Source organism: Zingiber officinale, chromosome 11A (assembly GCF_018446385.1).
Source record: "Zingiber officinale cultivar Zhangliang chromosome 11A, Zo_v1.1, whole genome shotgun sequence".
Classification (NCBI taxonomy): Eukaryota; Viridiplantae; Streptophyta; class Magnoliopsida; order Zingiberales; family Zingiberaceae; genus Zingiber; species Zingiber officinale.
The window spans coordinates 97685767-97703889 of NC_056006.1; the positions used below are offsets into that span (position 1 = coordinate 97685767).

Below are 18123 nucleotides of genomic sequence, written 5' to 3' on the forward strand. Positions count from 1 at the left end.
TGCTATTGTACTAATACAATATAATACTCTATTAAATAATCATAATTTATCATCTGATGTCCTATTTGGTACATCTTTGAGCATTAGTTATCTGTATTGACACAAGGGCTTTCTAGTCCATGTTTTGCATAATCCAAATAAGATTGCACTTGAATGTATGTATAATTGTTGGCTAACTATTATGTTGCATCAGCAAGTTTAGGCTAGGGTTACTTCTTGTCATAAGACTCATAACATAAAATTGTTTTCATACAGGATGATCAAATTATGGCAACAAGGTTGGCCAATACAATGTGGAGTTCCTTGAAAGGAAGACCTGTACAGGTTTTTTATTTTATCTCACATGTTGGAAATGAAATTCAGGAGATAGAAGCACAACCAGTTTAGTTGTGTACACGTGTAATGCAGGGCCGCATTTTTCAAGGAAAGGAGCCACCACAATTCATTGCATTATTTCAGCCCATGATTGTGTTAAAGGTACAAAAATCCTAAATTTTGTGGCTTTTCTTTATAATGCACTGATATAAACACAATTTTTTTCTTGATTTTGTTTTAGTTTGATATTGTAGTCTCATTAGAATAGGGGTTTTAAATGTTGGTGAATGCAACTGTTCAAGTTGTTCCTTACATAGGGAGGAATCAGCTCCGGTTACAAAAAGTTCATTGCAGAAAAGAACTTGAGTGATGAAACCTATACTGCTGATGGCATTGCTCTCATCCAAGTGTCTGGTATATCTGTTCATAATAGTAAAGCAATTCAAGTTGATGCGGTAAGCTTCTTTGAATTTAATTGTCTTTTGTCAGTTTGAACTTTGACTGCATCTTGAATGTTAAATAGGCATATAAATGCTCTAGTTCTTACATATACCATAAAACAAGCATTTGATTTTCTAAAGCCCTTACATAGGCCAGTCAAATTGCCCTTTAGTGAACAAGCAAAAAATGCTTGGTCATATCACGTGACTATCATTATTTAAAGATATGCTCAGTTGTGTTGGTGGATTGCTTAAATGAAACTATTGGTGGAAAATGTGTGCAAATTAGAAGATTTTTAATGCTTTGTTTTTCAAAAGATATCTCTGACTGGTTGATATGTTATTCGTTGTTGACTTGAAGATAGTAGAATTATGATAAGAACAAAATACTTTTTATTGGGACATAACCTGAAATTGTCATCCATGGTACCTCTTATCTGATGTGGATATTCAAAATTGCATTGTTCAGACTTGGTTACTCTAAGCAATTTTCTCATCCTCTTTTTTATTTAAAAGAATCATTTGGATTTAGTTTGTCATTTCAGTGAATATTGGATACCTTTCCTCTGTGTAAATTTATTACTGGATGCACGAACATCCCAATTTTAAAAACCAATTCAATACTGAATATCTGAAGATCCCAATTTTAATAATGAAATGCCTTTCTGTTTTAGGTGGCCACATCATTAAATTCTACGGACTGTTTCATTTTGCAATCTGGTAATTCGCTATTTATATGGAATGGAAGTTCTTGCACATTTGAACAGCAACAGTGGGCTGCAAGAATTGCTGAATTTTTAAAGGTAACTTGTGTGAAATCTCTACCATTGATTGCCTTAGTCTGTCATCATTTTTATCTTTCATATTATTTTGTTTTGTTATTTTTTGTTTTAACAGCAAACAATATAGACAGTGTATTGATAATGGATGCAAAATAGTGTATTAAACTTCCACAAGTTCTGGTTCTAGTCCTAGACTTCAAAATTTGGGTTTTAGAACTAGTTTTGGTTTGATCGTAATGGTTTCTTAATGCTGCCAATGCACACTACTGGCCAGCATAGGTCAACTGTGCTAACTAAGTGCAATGGAGAGGAAAGAAGAGGAAAAATGACAATGAGTAGGTGGAGAAAGAGAGGAGGTGGTATTCTCTCAGGTTTTTGAGTTTTTCCATGTTTTGTTGTGGGCTCAGTCAGTACTATAAGTCAGCTCAGTGCGATGCCATGAGGTTCAAAATATTGATCATAAGCCTTAGCAGTAAATTAGAAAGCTGGTTTTGGCAAGCTCATCATTCCAAAAGGTTGGTCCAGCCTTTTACTCTCTCCACTTCCATTACTGAATACTGATTTTCCCTATAGGAGTTAACTTATTAAAATCTCATAATCATTTAAACAAGTTTTTGGATCCATTCCCAAACTGACTCTTCAGTCATTTATTCTTAGTTGTCTTGTAAAGTTATCTCCAGTACTCTATTCAGATCCTAAATCATTTAACATTCTAAAAGACAGCTTATATGTTTTTGACAGTGGAAATATAAAATTATTCCATTCCTGAAGTAGCCTTAATAAAAATGTGAATTGCATTTTAACTTAGATTATGTTGACTCATTCAAGACTTATTGTAATCAAGCCTTACAACAATTTACTTTCAATAAATTCTCATTATTGGGTCATAGTAGTGGTGACTAATGAAAAGGAGGGTTTGCAAGTCTTGGGTGGATAGGGGCATTTGTTTATTGTTGAAATATTGTTGCCGAGGTTCTGGAAAATGGACACTGGAATAGGTATTGCAGTGCCTTCAATACGATGCTATGGGTGATTATTAGGCTTCAATCCCAAGAAGTCCTTTAGCCATATTTATCATTCCTCAATGTAAAATTGATCTTGACACTTTGTACTATATGGTATTTACAAGCAGGTCACTAACAACTTACATAATTGTTCTTGATATTAATTGTTGGAGAATTTCATTAGACTTAATGATAGTAGGTAATTGCATTGTTTCCTGTCTTTATCAAGTTAATTGAGCACATTAAAGAATGATAATTTAAGAGCCCTTTATTGAGTGAAGGTGAGCATGCCAAGACTTTGAATCAGTGATAAATTAGAGCACCTTGCCTAGTCTTTTGGATAAGAGGTGGACAAGTAAAGAATTCCTTGAGATCAAGTCAGTGCAGAAGAATGTCTTGCTTGGAATCTTCCTCAGGTGGTGATGTAGGTGCAGAGATCCCATAGATTGAGTGATTGAAGTACAAAACCTTGATATGCCAAGTCTTTTCTTGTTTAAGAGCAGGTGCGAGGATATTGATCCAAGGAGATAATTGACGTCGTTGACATTGAGATTGGTGGTTTGGGTAGCCTTTAGCCAATCACAGGGCTTGTGAACATTAGGAAAGATGTTGCATGTGATAATGCAATTGGAGGATGATCACAATGGCACAGAGTTCGAGCAAAGGTTTATGGAATGATGTCTGGCAATGCTGGAAAAAAGGTTATGGAGATTGTTGTAGATGATTGCAAGGGTGGAGTTGAAGTCCAAGGCTCATAGTGAGGCCTTAGAGCACTTTTCATTGTCATTTTGATGCTACTGCAAGAGATAACTGATAACCATTATCAAAGTCTAGATATTGAGACAGTTGTATCTGGAATCTTGTTGGATTTAATCTAAGTGATCACTTGCATTTATTAATGAAAGTCTAGGTATGCATGGGTGTTACTTTCTATATCTTGTTGAAATTATTATTAGTATTTTGTTTGATCTTCTCCCTAACATTTAGTTAATGACTATTTGCAAATGTTTTTTAACTTAAATTTTGCATCAAGCTCGGCTTCTAAGTTTTGCAACCCATATTGCATCTAATTGGTAACCTCTTAGTGTGGAACTTCTTGTTAAGTCGAGATAAATCTATGTAGAATTTTTTTTGTGATTAATTTTCTTAGTTTTTTTCTTTTTTATAGTAAAACAAATAAACAAGAAAAAAAAGGATAACCTTTAATGGGGGAAATCTTAGCATGGAGGGTGGTTAATTATTGGTGGAAAAAGGTGAAACGGTCACTTCAGCGACCCCAGGGTGGCCCCCTATTGTTTGGAAGGGAGGTAAATCACGGGAGGCTTCGCAAGGAGGGGTTGAGGCAACCAGTGGGACATTCTGCACCCATTGAGAATCGACCCAGACCTATTGCCAGCAAAACCCTTGCATGAACTAATTGCGCGAGCCCGTGTGTGCGAGCATTGCTAATTATTGACACTAGTGATGGTTGTGATTGGACAAGCATGAATGTGGAAGAGCATTGCATCCTAATGTGAAAGTTAGTGCTAAAGCCTAATGGAAGCAAGAAAACTACACAGGTGCATGCTCAACTCGTATTGGAGTTCAGACCTTGAGTCAAACGAAATAGTTTTTTTTTTTTTCATTTTGACCATGCCAGCAATTGGTAACTCAGACCTCGTTGGCGTTGAAGGGTAAGAAAATGAGGGGAAGGGCAAGGAATGATTGGGTGAGCAGACAGGGATGCTTGGGAGGCATCATGGAACTATGAAAGTTACTCACAACTCACTTGCGAAGCTCGGACAAGAAGTGAGAAAAGCTCAAGAGTTGTAGAATGAGGAAGACGTTCATGACTCGCTTGCAAAGCTTGCGTGAGTGGAGAGGAAAGCTTGGGAGATCACTATAAAGAATCGCTTGGGCATATCATGGATTTTAGCAGTTCTCGCGTGCTAATTGCTTACAAAGCAAAATTTTTGCTCATGCTGTCTATGTAGATGAGATTTTATCCCATGGGTGGGGGTGACAAAGGAACTCGAAGGTGACAATAGCCTTAAGGGTGGCTAAGAGTATAATGGTGGTGTATAATATAGATGGCTCTAATACAAAATTAATAGAAATCTGTATTACCAAATTTATAGAAATACAATTACTATCTATGTAGAAGCAAGGTAGGAATAGGTGATGTAAATTGGTACTTCTTGGGTATTGCCATCCCAATGTTACAACTATTATTCATTAATTTTGCTTGATATAAAAAAGACTTAGCCATAGGACAATTATATATAAAAATTTGGGTGTCTTGACTTATAAGTAACTAATGGGCAAAAAATCAAAAGGGTACCCCTTTTAACGAAATCATCAAAGCAGCACTCCTTTTTGAATTAATATTCAAAGTTCGATATGCTTTGGTTCAATGAAAGCATGTCATTTGCCAAGAACATCTGTATATATCTCTGTTGTATTTGCTTAATATCATAATATGTCCATGCACACAAAATGGGCAACATTATGATGTATATATCAATATGGACATGCAGATTTGTTAAATATGGATCTTTAAAAAATTACTTTCATCTCTATGCCACAAATCAAGAAGATTTTCTCATCTCCTGCAGCCAGGTGTTGCTATCAAGCATGTCAAGGAAGGAACAGAGAGCTCTGCTTTCTGGTTTGCTATTGGAGGCAAGCAAAGTTTTATCAGCAAAAAGAGCCCACAGGATATTGTTAGAGATCCTCACTTGTATAGCTTTTTGTTTAAGAAAGGTTGGTAAAAATTTGGAAATATACAGCCAAAAATTAACTGATGTTTTTTGGTCTCAATCTAATGTTTCAAATCTTATGTTGTGTTTTTTTTTTCACATGATGCTTCTCCAGGAAAACTAAAGGTCTGTCACTGACTGTTATCAAATGTAATATTCAATACAGAAACTCATTGACTCATTGCTATTTCTTATTTTGCTTGCACATTCACCCTTTCAGGTTTCTGAGATTTTCAATTATTCTCAAGATGATTTGATGACTGAAGATATGTTGATACTTGATACACATGCAGAGGTTTTTGTTTGGATTGGACAGTCTGTGGATTCCAAGGATAAGCAAACTGCCTTTGAAGTAGGGCAGGTACAGATTTGTTTCGTTTTTTCCCTTTCTGCCACCATGTTCTCTTTTTTGTCAAATAAGCATTTTATTACAATCTTTTCCCCAGAAATACATAGACCTTGCAGTTTCCCTAGAAGGTTTACCTCCAGATCTGCCACTTTATCGGATTACAGAGGGAAATGAACCTTGCTTCTTCACAACTTATTTTTGTTGGGACAGTGCAAAGACCCTGGTATGATTTTTTTTCTGTATTTTGTATATTTAGTTGGGTTCTTTGAATGAATTAATGAACTCAATTTTGTATTTTTTTGCCTGTATTTTAAACATTTGGTGGGCTGTTTGAATGAATTAATGAACTCAATTTTGTATTTGTTTTTTTTGCCTGCCTGTGTTTTTAAATATTTGGGTGGGCTCTTTGAATGAATTAATGAACTCAATTTGGTGGTATTGTCATGGACTGTTGGAACAGAAGGATCTAGCTGTTTTTAAGTTGGATAAATGCACTTCTTGCTTGAGATAGTGGAAAAGTGATTCATGTTGGTAGGCTACAAATTTATTTATCAAGGGACTTCGAATGAAAATTACTTGAAGGACTCTCCCTGCTTTAAACTATTTGGAATATTGAACTATCTATAACTAGTAAATTCCTAGTGTAAATTTTACTGTGACTCTGAACTAGAATTCTAGAGTGTTTACTTTGAGGTGTCAAAGAAAGAAGTATCAAATATTACACTTCACTTTCTTTTACAATAATCAATATACAAATAACATCATGAGCTGTAGCTAATTGATCTTATTTTTCTATCGAACCCTATGCAAGTCCATGCCACTGCTAATAGAAGTAAATCTCTTAAATGAATTTTAATTATGTCTAGTTTTCTTTGGTTTTAGTCTACCTGTCACACCAATTTTAATTATTCAACTTGTCTAGTTTTCTTTATCTCAAGTCCGAATAAAAGAGGAGGGTTGTGTTTGGTTGCAGCGTTAAAATCATGACAAATGTTCAATGAATGAATCCATTAAACTATTGTGCTAATGTTAGGTTGTTCCCCGTAAAGAACGCATTGTAGGATCGGACTATAACGTCTCAACAAGGACCAATACATCTCTAGAACTTGTGTATAGTACTAAATATGGAAGAGCTCTCGTTGCAGGGTACGATTGTAACGTATCGGCAAGTACCGCTTCCGTTATATCTCCATGAAAACTTGGGGGTAGTATTAAATAGGCAAGAGTTATCACACCATAGGTTGGATTAGAACAAATATGATAGGAAAACTAATAGTATAAGATTTGGAACGTGGAACATAGGAATCCTCACTGGTAAATTAATGGAAGTAGTAGATACGATGATTAGGAGAAGAATTGGTATTTTGTGTGTACAAGATATAAAATGGGTAGGCGAGAAGGCAAAATTGATAGAAAACTTGGGTTTTAAGTTATAGTACACAGGAAAGAGTAAAGCAAGAAATGGAGTGGGTATTGTTGTAGATAGTTCGTTAAAGGATGAAGTTGTAGGAGTAGTTAGAAAAGGGGATAGAATTATAACCTTTATGATAATAGTGGCGAAAGAAACTATGAATATAATTAACGTATATACACCGCATGTAAGATTAAATGAAGCTACCAAATTAAGGGTTTGAGATGATTTAGATGAAGTATTACAAAATATTCAGCTAAATGAAATGATTTTAATAGGAGATGATCTAAATGAGCATATCGAAGTGAAAAATGAGGAATATGAGAGAGTACATGGAGTTATGGATTTGGAACGAGAAATAAAGAAGGAAAACTATATTAGATTTTGCGATATCACATGATCCTATATTAGTTAATATATTTTTTAAGAAAAGAGAAGAACGCTTAGTCACGTTAAAAATGGGAATAATAAATTGCAAATTGATTTTCTTATGGTTAGGAAGAAGGATAGAAAGATTTGTAAAGATTACAAGGTTATCCCTGGATAAAGCTTAACTACCCGACATTGGTTAGTAGTGTTGGATATACACCTCAAGCATAATAACAATAGAAAGAAAATATATACGACTCCTGTAATTAAGTGATGAAAATTAAAGGATAGGAAGCAAAAAATATATTTAAGGAGAAGGTAGGTGTAGAAGTATTGGTGAAATATATGGTAACTCTAATATGACATGGGATAAGATGATATTAAAATTGAAAATAGTAGCTAAGAGTATATTCGGTATATTAAAGGGACATGCACCACTAAATAAGAAATCTTAGTGGTGAAATGAGAAAGTATAAGTGAAAGTGAAGGAAAAACGAAAAGCTTATAAGGAATTATATATTTATAAGAACGAGAAAAATTTAAAAAAATATACAATAGCAAAAAAAGTGGGTAAGTAGTGAATGAAGCAAAAAATGGAACTTTTGAACGATTAAATAAAAAATTAGATACAAAAGAAGGGAAAAGAGATATTTATAGAATAACTAAAGTGAGAGAAAGGAAGACAAGAGATCTTATCCAAATAAAATGTATTAAATATGAATGTAATAGGGTATTAGTAACGATGAAGAAATAAAAGACCGGTGGAAAATGTATTTTCATCAACTTTTTAATGAAGGTTTAGGTTAAATACTTAAAATGTATTTAAGTAGGTCAAATGAGTATAGAAATTTAAATTTTTATTATAGAATTCAAACTTTAGAAGTAGAAAAAACTTTAAATGAGATGCGTAATAAAAAAGTTGTTGAATCAGATGATATTCTGATAGAGGTATGGAAGTGCTTAGAGAAACAAGGTATTGAATGTCTTACAAAATTATTTAACATGATATTGAAAATGAAAAAAATATACTCTAGGTCCCTTATATAAGAATAAGGGAGACGTACAAAATTGTGGAAACTATAGAGGTATTAAACTAATGAGTCCTACCATAAAAATTTGAGAAAAAGTAATAGAAAAAAGATTAAGGAGATCACGGTGACTGAAAATCAATTTGGGTGCCTAGAAGATCGACAATAGAAGCTATACATCTTAGATAACTAATTGAAAAATATCGGGAGCAAAAATAAGATTTACACATAGTATTCATTGACTTATAAAAAGCTTATTATATAGTCCCAAGAGAAATTATATGGAGAATTCTTAAAAAGAGAGGTGTTAGCGTAACATATATTGAACTAATTAGGGATATGTACAAGGATATAACGACCAGAGTAAAGACTTCAGGCGGAGTAACTGAAACATTTCCAATAGAGATATGACTACATCAAGGATCAACTTTAAGTCCCTATCCTTTTACACTAATTATGGACGAACTCACTCTACACATTTAAGACACAGTACCGTGGTGCATGTTATTTGCAGATGATATTATTTTGGTAGATGAAACATGTGAAGAAGTAAATGCTAAACTAGAATTTTGGCTGGAAATACTAGAAAGGAAAGGTTTTAGGATTAGTAGAATAAAGACAGAATATATGGAATTTAAGTTTAGCAATATTAGCCATAATAAGATAATTGTTAAGATAGGAGTTGATAAGTTGCCTGAAACTGAGAGCTTTAAATATTTATGATCATTTTTGTAAAACGATAAAGAGATTGAGAGATATCTTATGATTGAAATGAAGAGCGTAAGGTGTTTTATGAGATCGTAAAGTATCTCTAAAATTTAAAGGAAAGTTCTATAAAATTGCAGTTAGACCTGTTATGTTATATGAAGCTGAATGTTAGGCTATTACTCGAGCACATAAGCTCCTCAGTTGTAGAGATTAGGATGTTAAGGTGGATGCGTGGACATACGAGGATGGATAGTGATTCTGTCCGAGCGCTGAGTCGACGGACGCTGGGGACGTGGCACGCTCCGCTGTTGGTGTAGATCTCCGGCGAACCTGCAAAGAAGCCGAGCCGGGAGGGGTTTCCCGGCGCGCGGCCCTCCGACGCCCAAGTCAGGCAACGAGAAATGAGAGAGGCAGCGTAACTGTGGCTACAGTGAGGATTGCGCATACCTTCGTCGACGTCTGGGGGCCCTTATATAGGACCCCGGGGAGGCACAGGCACGCTTCTTGATGCGTGCATGCTTCCCCAAACATACCTTAACGAGCCTATGTCAGAAAAGCACCTCTGACGCCATTCCGCAATCGTCCGAGCATATCCCGGATGTGACGGTGGAAGCTTCCACCGTACGATCCCGCGTACGGCTCGGCCGCCCACCCTGCTCCTTGTCGGCGGCAGATGTCTCGAGGATGATGTTATCCCCTGTCTCCTTTGTCCTCTTGCGTTCCCTGTTTGTTCCAGGGTCGAGCGGTTCAGTCGCTCGGCAGGCGTATCACTTCTGCCGTCGGTTGTAGGTATCGGTCCGACCGGGAGGACTCCCGGTCGTATGCTCGGATGAGATTGCTCCTACCTGTCTTTGTTGCCTTGTGCCCCGGCCGAACGGACATCCCCGCTCGGCCCTGAAACCTTTTTACCTTGAGCATCGGAAACCCGACCCCTAGTCGGGTTGTCTTTCATTCGGCTCGGGGGGATTCACGGTCGGTCGGCCTGCTTCGTCCAGTCGGTCGGGTCTCAGGGTTGAATCTCTTGACCTTTGACCTCCACGTGCCGTTGACCTTCCGCCACCGAGGGTCCCCTGTCCTTACCACCGGATCAGATAGAATAAGAAATGAGAGCATTAGAGAAAAAGTTTGAGTTGTATCTATTGAAGGAAAACTCCGAGAGACACGTTTAAGATGATACAGGTATGTATGACGATCAATAAATACTCCAGTTATGCGATGTGAAACTATGGCAAACACACGTATCAAATTAGGAAAAGGAAGATAAAACAAAACTTGGTTAGCAACAATAAAACAAGATAAAATTTATTTAAGTATAGATGATGATATAGTAGGAGATAGAGCTCACGTAAAACGATTCACATAGCCAACCCCATCTAGTGGGATAAGGCTTGGTTGTCGTTGTCGTCATCTAATTATAGAATCTATTTGTTTTTAAACATGATCATATGCTTTTCCTAGATGCCAATATAAATCTCCTCCAAGAATGATTTTTTGAACCATAGATCTAGCATGAATACTTTTGTCCAGGTACTTCAAAAATTAGATTTGTTCATTCAAGTTTACTTATTGGTCAAGCATTTATGCCCTTTAGAATTTGATTTATGAAGGGGAGCCTTGGCGCAACGGAAAAGTTGTTACTTTGTGACCAAAAGGTCACGAGTTCAAATACTGAAAACAATCTCTTGCAAAAAGCAGGTAAGACTGCGTACAATGGATCTTTCCCTGGGACTCCGCATAGTGGGAGCTTCGTGCACCGGGCTACCTTTTTTTAGAATTTGATTTATGAAATCAACCTCACTACAATCATTCTCTCCTTTTTTTTTTTTTGACAATTATTAGTTTTTATGTTAAATTTTCACGTATATCAACTTTCAAAACTAATATTACATATTTTGTTACCTCTGCTCCAACTGTATTTACTTTCTCTTTATCATATTACTTCTACCCATTCCAATTTTTTCCCTAAAGTATTTTGATATTTAAGTTTATATTTTAGTCTACTATAGCCTTACCTAAATTAATCATATATCCATGTTAGCTTCTTTACTCACATTAACTTATAATGATGTTAATGTGATTGGTTGCTTCTAGGCGAGCTCCAATCCACCCTTTGCATATTGAGATTTTCAAGTAGCAAAGGCCCCTTTTCATCACTTAGGAGTAATGACCAAGCCTCATAACAATGAAATAATGCTGCCAATCATAGCCAAATGTACCTCAACCTTACTTGAACGCAAGACTGACGTTTGTGGTCCATCATATAAAAACGATATAGATGGCCAAACTTGACAACAATTACAACTTAGCTCAAAAGTCATGAGAGTAATAAGAGCACCCCCCTGATTTTGGTACCACATAGATAAATGAGACTTAGGTGTGCTCAAATATGAAGATGGTCCTCATCTACGTTTTGGCATCTTAAGTGGGATTTGGTTTTCCCTTGGACTTTGACATCGTATCATAGTTAATCTTACTGATGTTAGGATTGAGGGCACATGAGAAAGTAATAAGGTAACTTTTGGTAGGGTCGAATATAATGGAAGAGGAATAGATTATTCTGTTTTTTCATTCTAACATTTAAGATGGAACTTTTGGACAGATGTTAGTTCATAATTTTTGCTTGTGGAATATTAAAAAAATACTAATTAGTTTCCTTGGTTCAGCTTAAGGTCTTTTATGGTAAGCAGCTATGTGACAAAAAATTTTCAATCTTAACATGGTTGCCATCTATTATTTCTTGGCTGATAGTCCAAGCTTGGGCAGCTTGATCATAAGAGTAGTCTTATGAGATAATTCATAGGATCCCTAACAGCTTAAGTTTTGAGATTAATGGGTTTCTCAATTCTGAAGCTATTTGCATGAAACTTTAATAATTTGTTGTGATTATCTTTCTCGCCTTTATTTTTTTACTTTGCGCTAAATTGAACTTAGAATTATGATTAAATTTATTATTTTCTTGAATGTGTCCTTTTCTCTTTGATGTTTCATATTATTCACTTAGGTTTGGCATGGCTACTTGCTACATTGTATCCATTGTTCCCTTATTTTAAAAAATATGCAATATCTTCTTCTCAAGTTATTTCTGCAACTTCACTGCTGATATTGACATCCTGCTGTGTTAATCTGGAAAATTGAACTTATATTTTTCTTAGCTGTAGCAAATGGGTAGACTCATGGTTGCATAAACTAAGTTATGTCTCCACAACTTGCAGGTTCAAGGAAATTCATTTCAGAAGAAACTAGCTCATCTATTTGGAACTTCTATGCATTCTTCGGAGGTATGTTTCAACAGATATATACAGTTAGATGCCTATCTGTAACTACATTTAGGGATCACTTGTTGAAATGCAGTGCCAGATTAGCATCTTAAGAAACCATGTTATTGTAAGCTTGTTATCTGTCTTCTCCAAATTTTTAGTGTAGTTATTTTGTTCTCTTCCAGGAGGGAAAAAGAGTCGTGTATTTCCATTTTTAGACCTTTTTCTTTGCATGCAAATTTTCCTCTCATCCCTAATTGTTTTCTTCAGCTTGAAATGGTTATGCAAATTTTCAGACCACCTTCATATGCATAATGTGAGATGTCCATATTGCCATTATAATTTTGTAATTCACATTATATAAGTTCTAGAGTACTCTCACTTTCTCTTCAATTATGTGGGAAAGAACAAGATAAAAATGAATGTGTGCACATCTTCCATTTAGTGTTGAGGTATGGTTCTTTGGTAACCTCTTTGATGTTCATATCATCAAATTTCAGTGGAAGATTGAAAAAAAAACAAATATGATAGTGGAGACAACACACAACTGTCATGGCCGGAGACGATCTAGTGATGGCCGGTTCTAAGTCCGAATAAAGGAGAAGGGTTGCGTTAGGTTGCCAGCCAACATTAAAACTATGACAAATATTTAATGAATGAATCCATTAAACTATTATGCTAATGCTATGTTGTTCCCCGGAAGGAATGCGTTGCAGGGTCGGACTGTAATGTCTCGGCAAGGACCGATACATCTCCAGAACTCGGGTGTAGTGCTAAATATATAAGAGTTCACGTTGCAGAATCCGACTTTAATACATCGGCAAGGACCACTACATCTCCATGAGAACTTGGGTGTAGTGTTAAATAGGCACGAGTTCTCACACCATAGGTTGGATTAGAACAAATATGATAGAAAAACTAATAGTCTAAGATTTGGAACATGAAATATAGGAACTCTCACTGATAAATCAATGGAAGTAGTAGATACGATGATTAGGAGAAGAATTAGTATTTTGTGTGTACGAGAGACAAAATGGGTAGATGAGAATGCAAAACTGATAGAAAACTTGGGTTTTAAATTATGGTACACATGAAAGAGTAAAACAAGAAATAGAATGAGTATTGTTGTAGATAATTTGTTAAATGATGAGGTTGTAGAAGTAGTTAGAAAAGGGGATAGAATTATAACTATTAAGATAATAGTGACGAAAGAAACTGTTGGTGCGGTTAGCACTAACGATTTAACCCAGGTTTTGATGAATGACAAATCAGGTTAAGTTAGCTTGTTGTTGTCTGACACTCTGATCGAGTGTGCAGGAAAAGTCCAGACAGGTCGACAGGCTGACCAGATGTCTAGCACGAAGCCCAGCTAGGTCGACAGGCTGACCGAATAGCTGACGAGAAGTCCAAGCGGGTCGACGGGCTGACCGGACGCTTGGCGAGAAGTCCAGCTAGGTCGACGGGCTGACCGGATAGCTGGCGAGAAGTCCAGACGGGTCGAAGGGCTGACCGGACGTCTGGCAGGTAAGAGGGGAGTGACTGCGAGGACGCGTTCCCGGGAAGGGAACATTAGGCGTCGATCCGGCTTAGATCCATTTCGGATATCTAAGTCGAGATCGTGACTAGATTCCGGTCTCGGAAAGACGGAATCTAAGTCATACTCTTTTTTATTAATTTGTTTGAACTCTAACTGTGCTAACAATCTATTTTACAGGATATATATTTGCCTCGGGCTAACTCTATTTTGCAGGGGAAGGAGTTCCTGGAAATAGGAGGTCCGGGCGCCCGGAAGGGATCCGGGCGCCTGGAGGTAAGTTTTATCCAAACTCGCGCGTCGCCACGTGGAGCTTGATGGTTGGACCTGCCACGTCCCACCAGGGCGCCCGGAAGGGATCCGGGGCGCCCCGAGCCTCATATAAAAGGAGGGTCAGAGGGGAGCTTCAGAACAACAACAGAAAGAAAGTCTTCTACTGCTTGCTCTACTGCTCTGCGCTCCAGCGACGCTAACAAAGATCCAACAATACGCTCCTTTCTTTTTTCTTTAATTCTTGTCGGTACTTTTCTTTATTTTACTAGCATTTCTGTACTATTAAAGTGTAATCATTTTCGAACTGCTAGTGATTTCCCAACGAAAGTACTCACGGAGTACGGGCCTTCGAGTAGGAGTCGTCACAGGCTCCGAACGAAGAAAAAAACACCGTGTTCAGTTTGTCTCAGTTTTTATTATTCCGCTGCGTTTATACTCGTTGTTTTTCGAATCGATATTCACCCCCCCCGCCCCCCTCTATCGACATTTCACGATCCAACAGAAACTATGAACATAATTAACGTATATACACCGCAAGTAGGATTAGATGAAACTACCAAATCAAGGTTTTGAGACGACTTGGATGAAATATTACAAAACATTCCGCCAAATGAAATGATTTTAATAGAAGATGCTCTAAATGAGCATGTCGGAGTGAAAAATAAGGAATATGAGATGGTACATATGGTTATGAGTTTGGAATAAGAAATGAGGAATAGAAAACTATATTAGATTTTGCGATAGCATATGACGTTATATTAGCTAATATGTTTTTTTAAGAAAAGAGAAGAACACTTAGTCACATTCAAAAGTGAGAATAATAAATTGTAAATTGACTTTCTTATGATTAGGAAAAATGATAGAAAGATTTGTAAAGATTGTAAGGTCATATTTGGATAAAGCTTAACTACCCAAGATAGGTTAGTAGTGTTGGATGTACGCCTCAAACATAATATCAATAGAAAGAAAATACATATACGACTCCTAGAATTAAGTGGTGGAAGTTAAAGGATGAGAAACAATATATATTCAAAGAGAAGGCAGGAGTACAAGCATTAGGTGAAATATACGGTGATTCTAATATAACATGGGATAAAATGGTATCAAAATTGAAAATAGTAGCTAAGAGTGTACTTGATGAGTCAAAGGGACATGCACCATTAAGTAAAGAATTTTGGTGGTGGAATGAGAAAGTACAAGAGAAAGTGAAGGAAAAACGAATAGCTTATAAGGAATTATATATTTGTAAGAACCAGGAAAACTTAAAAAAATATACAATAGCCAAGAAAGAAGCTAAGAGAGTAGTGAATGAAGCAAAGAATGAAACTTTTGAACGATTATATCAAAAATTGGATACAAAGAAGGGGAAAGAGATATTTATAGAATAGCTAAAGTGTGAGAAAGGAAGACGAGAGATCTTATCCAAATAAAATGTATTAAAGATGAATATAATAGAGTACTAGTAAATGAGGGAGAAATAAAAGAGCGGTGGAAGAGGTATTTTCATCAACTTTTTAATGAAGATTCAGGTTGTCAACTTAACTTAGGTAATTTAAGTAGGTCAAATGAGTATAGAAATTTAAATTTTTATCGTAGAGTTCAAACTTCAGAAGTAGAACAAGCTTTAAATGGGATGCACAATGAAAAAGTCGTTGGATCAGATGATATTCCGATAGAGGTATGGAAGTTCCTACGGAAATAAGGTATTGAATAACTTACAAAATTATTTAACATGATATTGAAAATGAAAAAAAATGCTTGATCAATGGAGGATAAGTACTCTAGTTCCCTTATATAAGATCAAGGGGGACATACAAAATTGTGCAAACTATAGGGGTATTAAACTAATAAGTCATACCATAAATCTTTGGAAAAAAAATAATAGAAAAAAGATTAAGGAAGGTGACCACGGTGACTGAAAATTAATTTGGGTTCATGCTTGGAAGGTCGACAATAGAAGCTATGCATCTTCTTAAATAATTAATTGAAAAATATCGGGAGTACAAAATTTATACATGGTATTTATTGACTTAGAAAAAACTTATAATAGAGTCCCAAGGAAAATTATATGGAGAATTCTAAAAAAGCGAGGTGTTAGCGTAACATATATTGAACTAATTAAGGATATGTATGAGGATGTAACGACTAGAATAAAGACTTAGGCGGAGTAATTGAAGTATTTTCAATAAATATAGGATTACATCAAGGATCAGCTCTAAGTCCTTATTTTTTAACACTAATTATGAACGAACTCATTGCACATATTCAAGACACAGTACTGTGGTGCATGTTGTTTGCAGATGATATTATTTTGGTAGATGAAACACGTGAAGGAATAAATGCTAAACTAGAAACTCGGCGGGAAACACTAGAAAGGAAAGGTTTTAGGTTTAGTAGACTAAAGATAGAATATTTGGAATTTAAGTTTAGCAATATTAAATATAATGAGATAAGATAGGAGATGACAAATTGCCCGGAACCGAGAGGTTTAGATATTTAGGATCATTTTTGCAAATTGATGAAGGGTTTGATAGAGGTGTCTTAAAATACAAGCAGGATGATTGAAATGGAGGAGAGCGTCGGATGTTTTATGTGACCGTAAAGTACTTCTAAAACTTAAAAGAAAATTCTACAAAACCGCAGTTAGACCTGCTATGTTATATGGAGCTGAATGTTCGTCTATGACTTGAGCACTTGAACAGAAGATGAGAGTTGCAGAGATGAGGATGTTAAGGTGGATGTGTGGACATACGAGAATGGACAGAATAAGAAATGAGAACATTAGAGAAAAAGTTGGAGTTGCATCTATTGAGGGAAAATTCCGAGAGACATGTTTAAGATGGTACGGGGCATGTACGTAGACGACCAATAAATGCTCTAGTTAGGCGATGTGAAACTATGACAAACACGCATATCAAACGAGGAAGAGGAAGACCAAAGAATACTTGGCTAGCCACGATAAACTAAGATAAACTTTATTTAAATATAGATGATGGTATAGTTGAAGATAGAGCTCAATGGCGTAAAAAGATCTATATAGCCGCCCCATCTAGTGGGAAGAGACTTGATTGTTGTTGTAGTAGTATACAACGCACAACTGAAAAAGTGTCCACTCTTCTACGGTGGTGAATACCCAGAAACAGTAGGATTCTCATATGTACTGTATTCTATGAATAACAATGGTTAGGTTATTTGCCTGCATTTCTCTAAAAAAGAAACCCTAGGATTTGTAAAGATGTTGAGCCGACTAAATTTGCATGTTCCCAAAAATACTCACATGTACATGTTCTATTAATAAAATATGGTTAGGTCATTTTCCTACATTTCTCCAAAAATGAAACACTAGGATTGCAAAGATGTTGAACCAACTAAATTTACATGTTCCCTGGGGAACTATCTGCTGCTGGTTGCAGCAGGAACCTAAGGTACATGCATGTTGGAGTACACTTTATCTTAAACGTGATGTTCACATTTCCAAGCGGAACCTTTGCTATTGGCAGTTGATCTTCTTAAACGTGATGTTCACATTTCCAAGCGGAACCTTTGCTATTGGCAGTTGATCTTCCTATTTAATAATCTTGGTGTATCTTGAGCACTTCAACAGTGATCTCTGTTGCAAGCTTTGATAGTTTTGTGTTCAACACTCCATGATTGTATCAGTTGGTGCCAAAGCAACGTTGGTTTGTGGCTTATTCCATCATTGCAAGATGCTAGTAGAACTATATGCATCCTTTTCTTCTGTCATTATTCTCCTGAGCACAGTTCTGTCTACTAATGATATTCTAGAGTTCCATTTTCAGTTTTAGTAATCGTACTTTATTGCCACAACATTTGAGACTTTGTGGTTCATAAAGAACATGCCATCCATTCCATTATTTTTTTATATTAGAAGTGCATTTCTTTCTCATAAACTGT

The 18123-nt window shown here is 36.1% G+C and overlaps 1 protein-coding gene across 7 annotated transcripts in view; it reads left to right on the forward strand.

The window, feature by feature from the left end:
• LOC122031876 (villin-2-like) overlaps positions 1–18123 on the forward strand; it is a 29630-nt gene that overhangs the window by 7365 nt on the left and 4142 nt on the right. For all 7 annotated transcript variants that reach the window (XM_042591069.1, XM_042591070.1, XM_042591073.1 and 4 more), the window contains 9 exons: positions 256–324; positions 409–477; positions 633–770; positions 1430–1558; positions 5136–5283; positions 5395–5405; positions 5500–5640; positions 5726–5851; positions 12357–12422. In XM_042591069.1, the coding sequence (XP_042447003.1) occupies positions 256–324; positions 409–477; positions 633–770; positions 1430–1558; positions 5136–5283; positions 5395–5405; positions 5500–5640; positions 5726–5851; positions 12357–12422 (897 nt within the window). The remainder of the gene's footprint in view (positions 1–255; positions 325–408; positions 478–632; positions 771–1429; positions 1559–5135; positions 5284–5394; positions 5406–5499; positions 5641–5725; positions 5852–12356; positions 12423–18123) is intronic.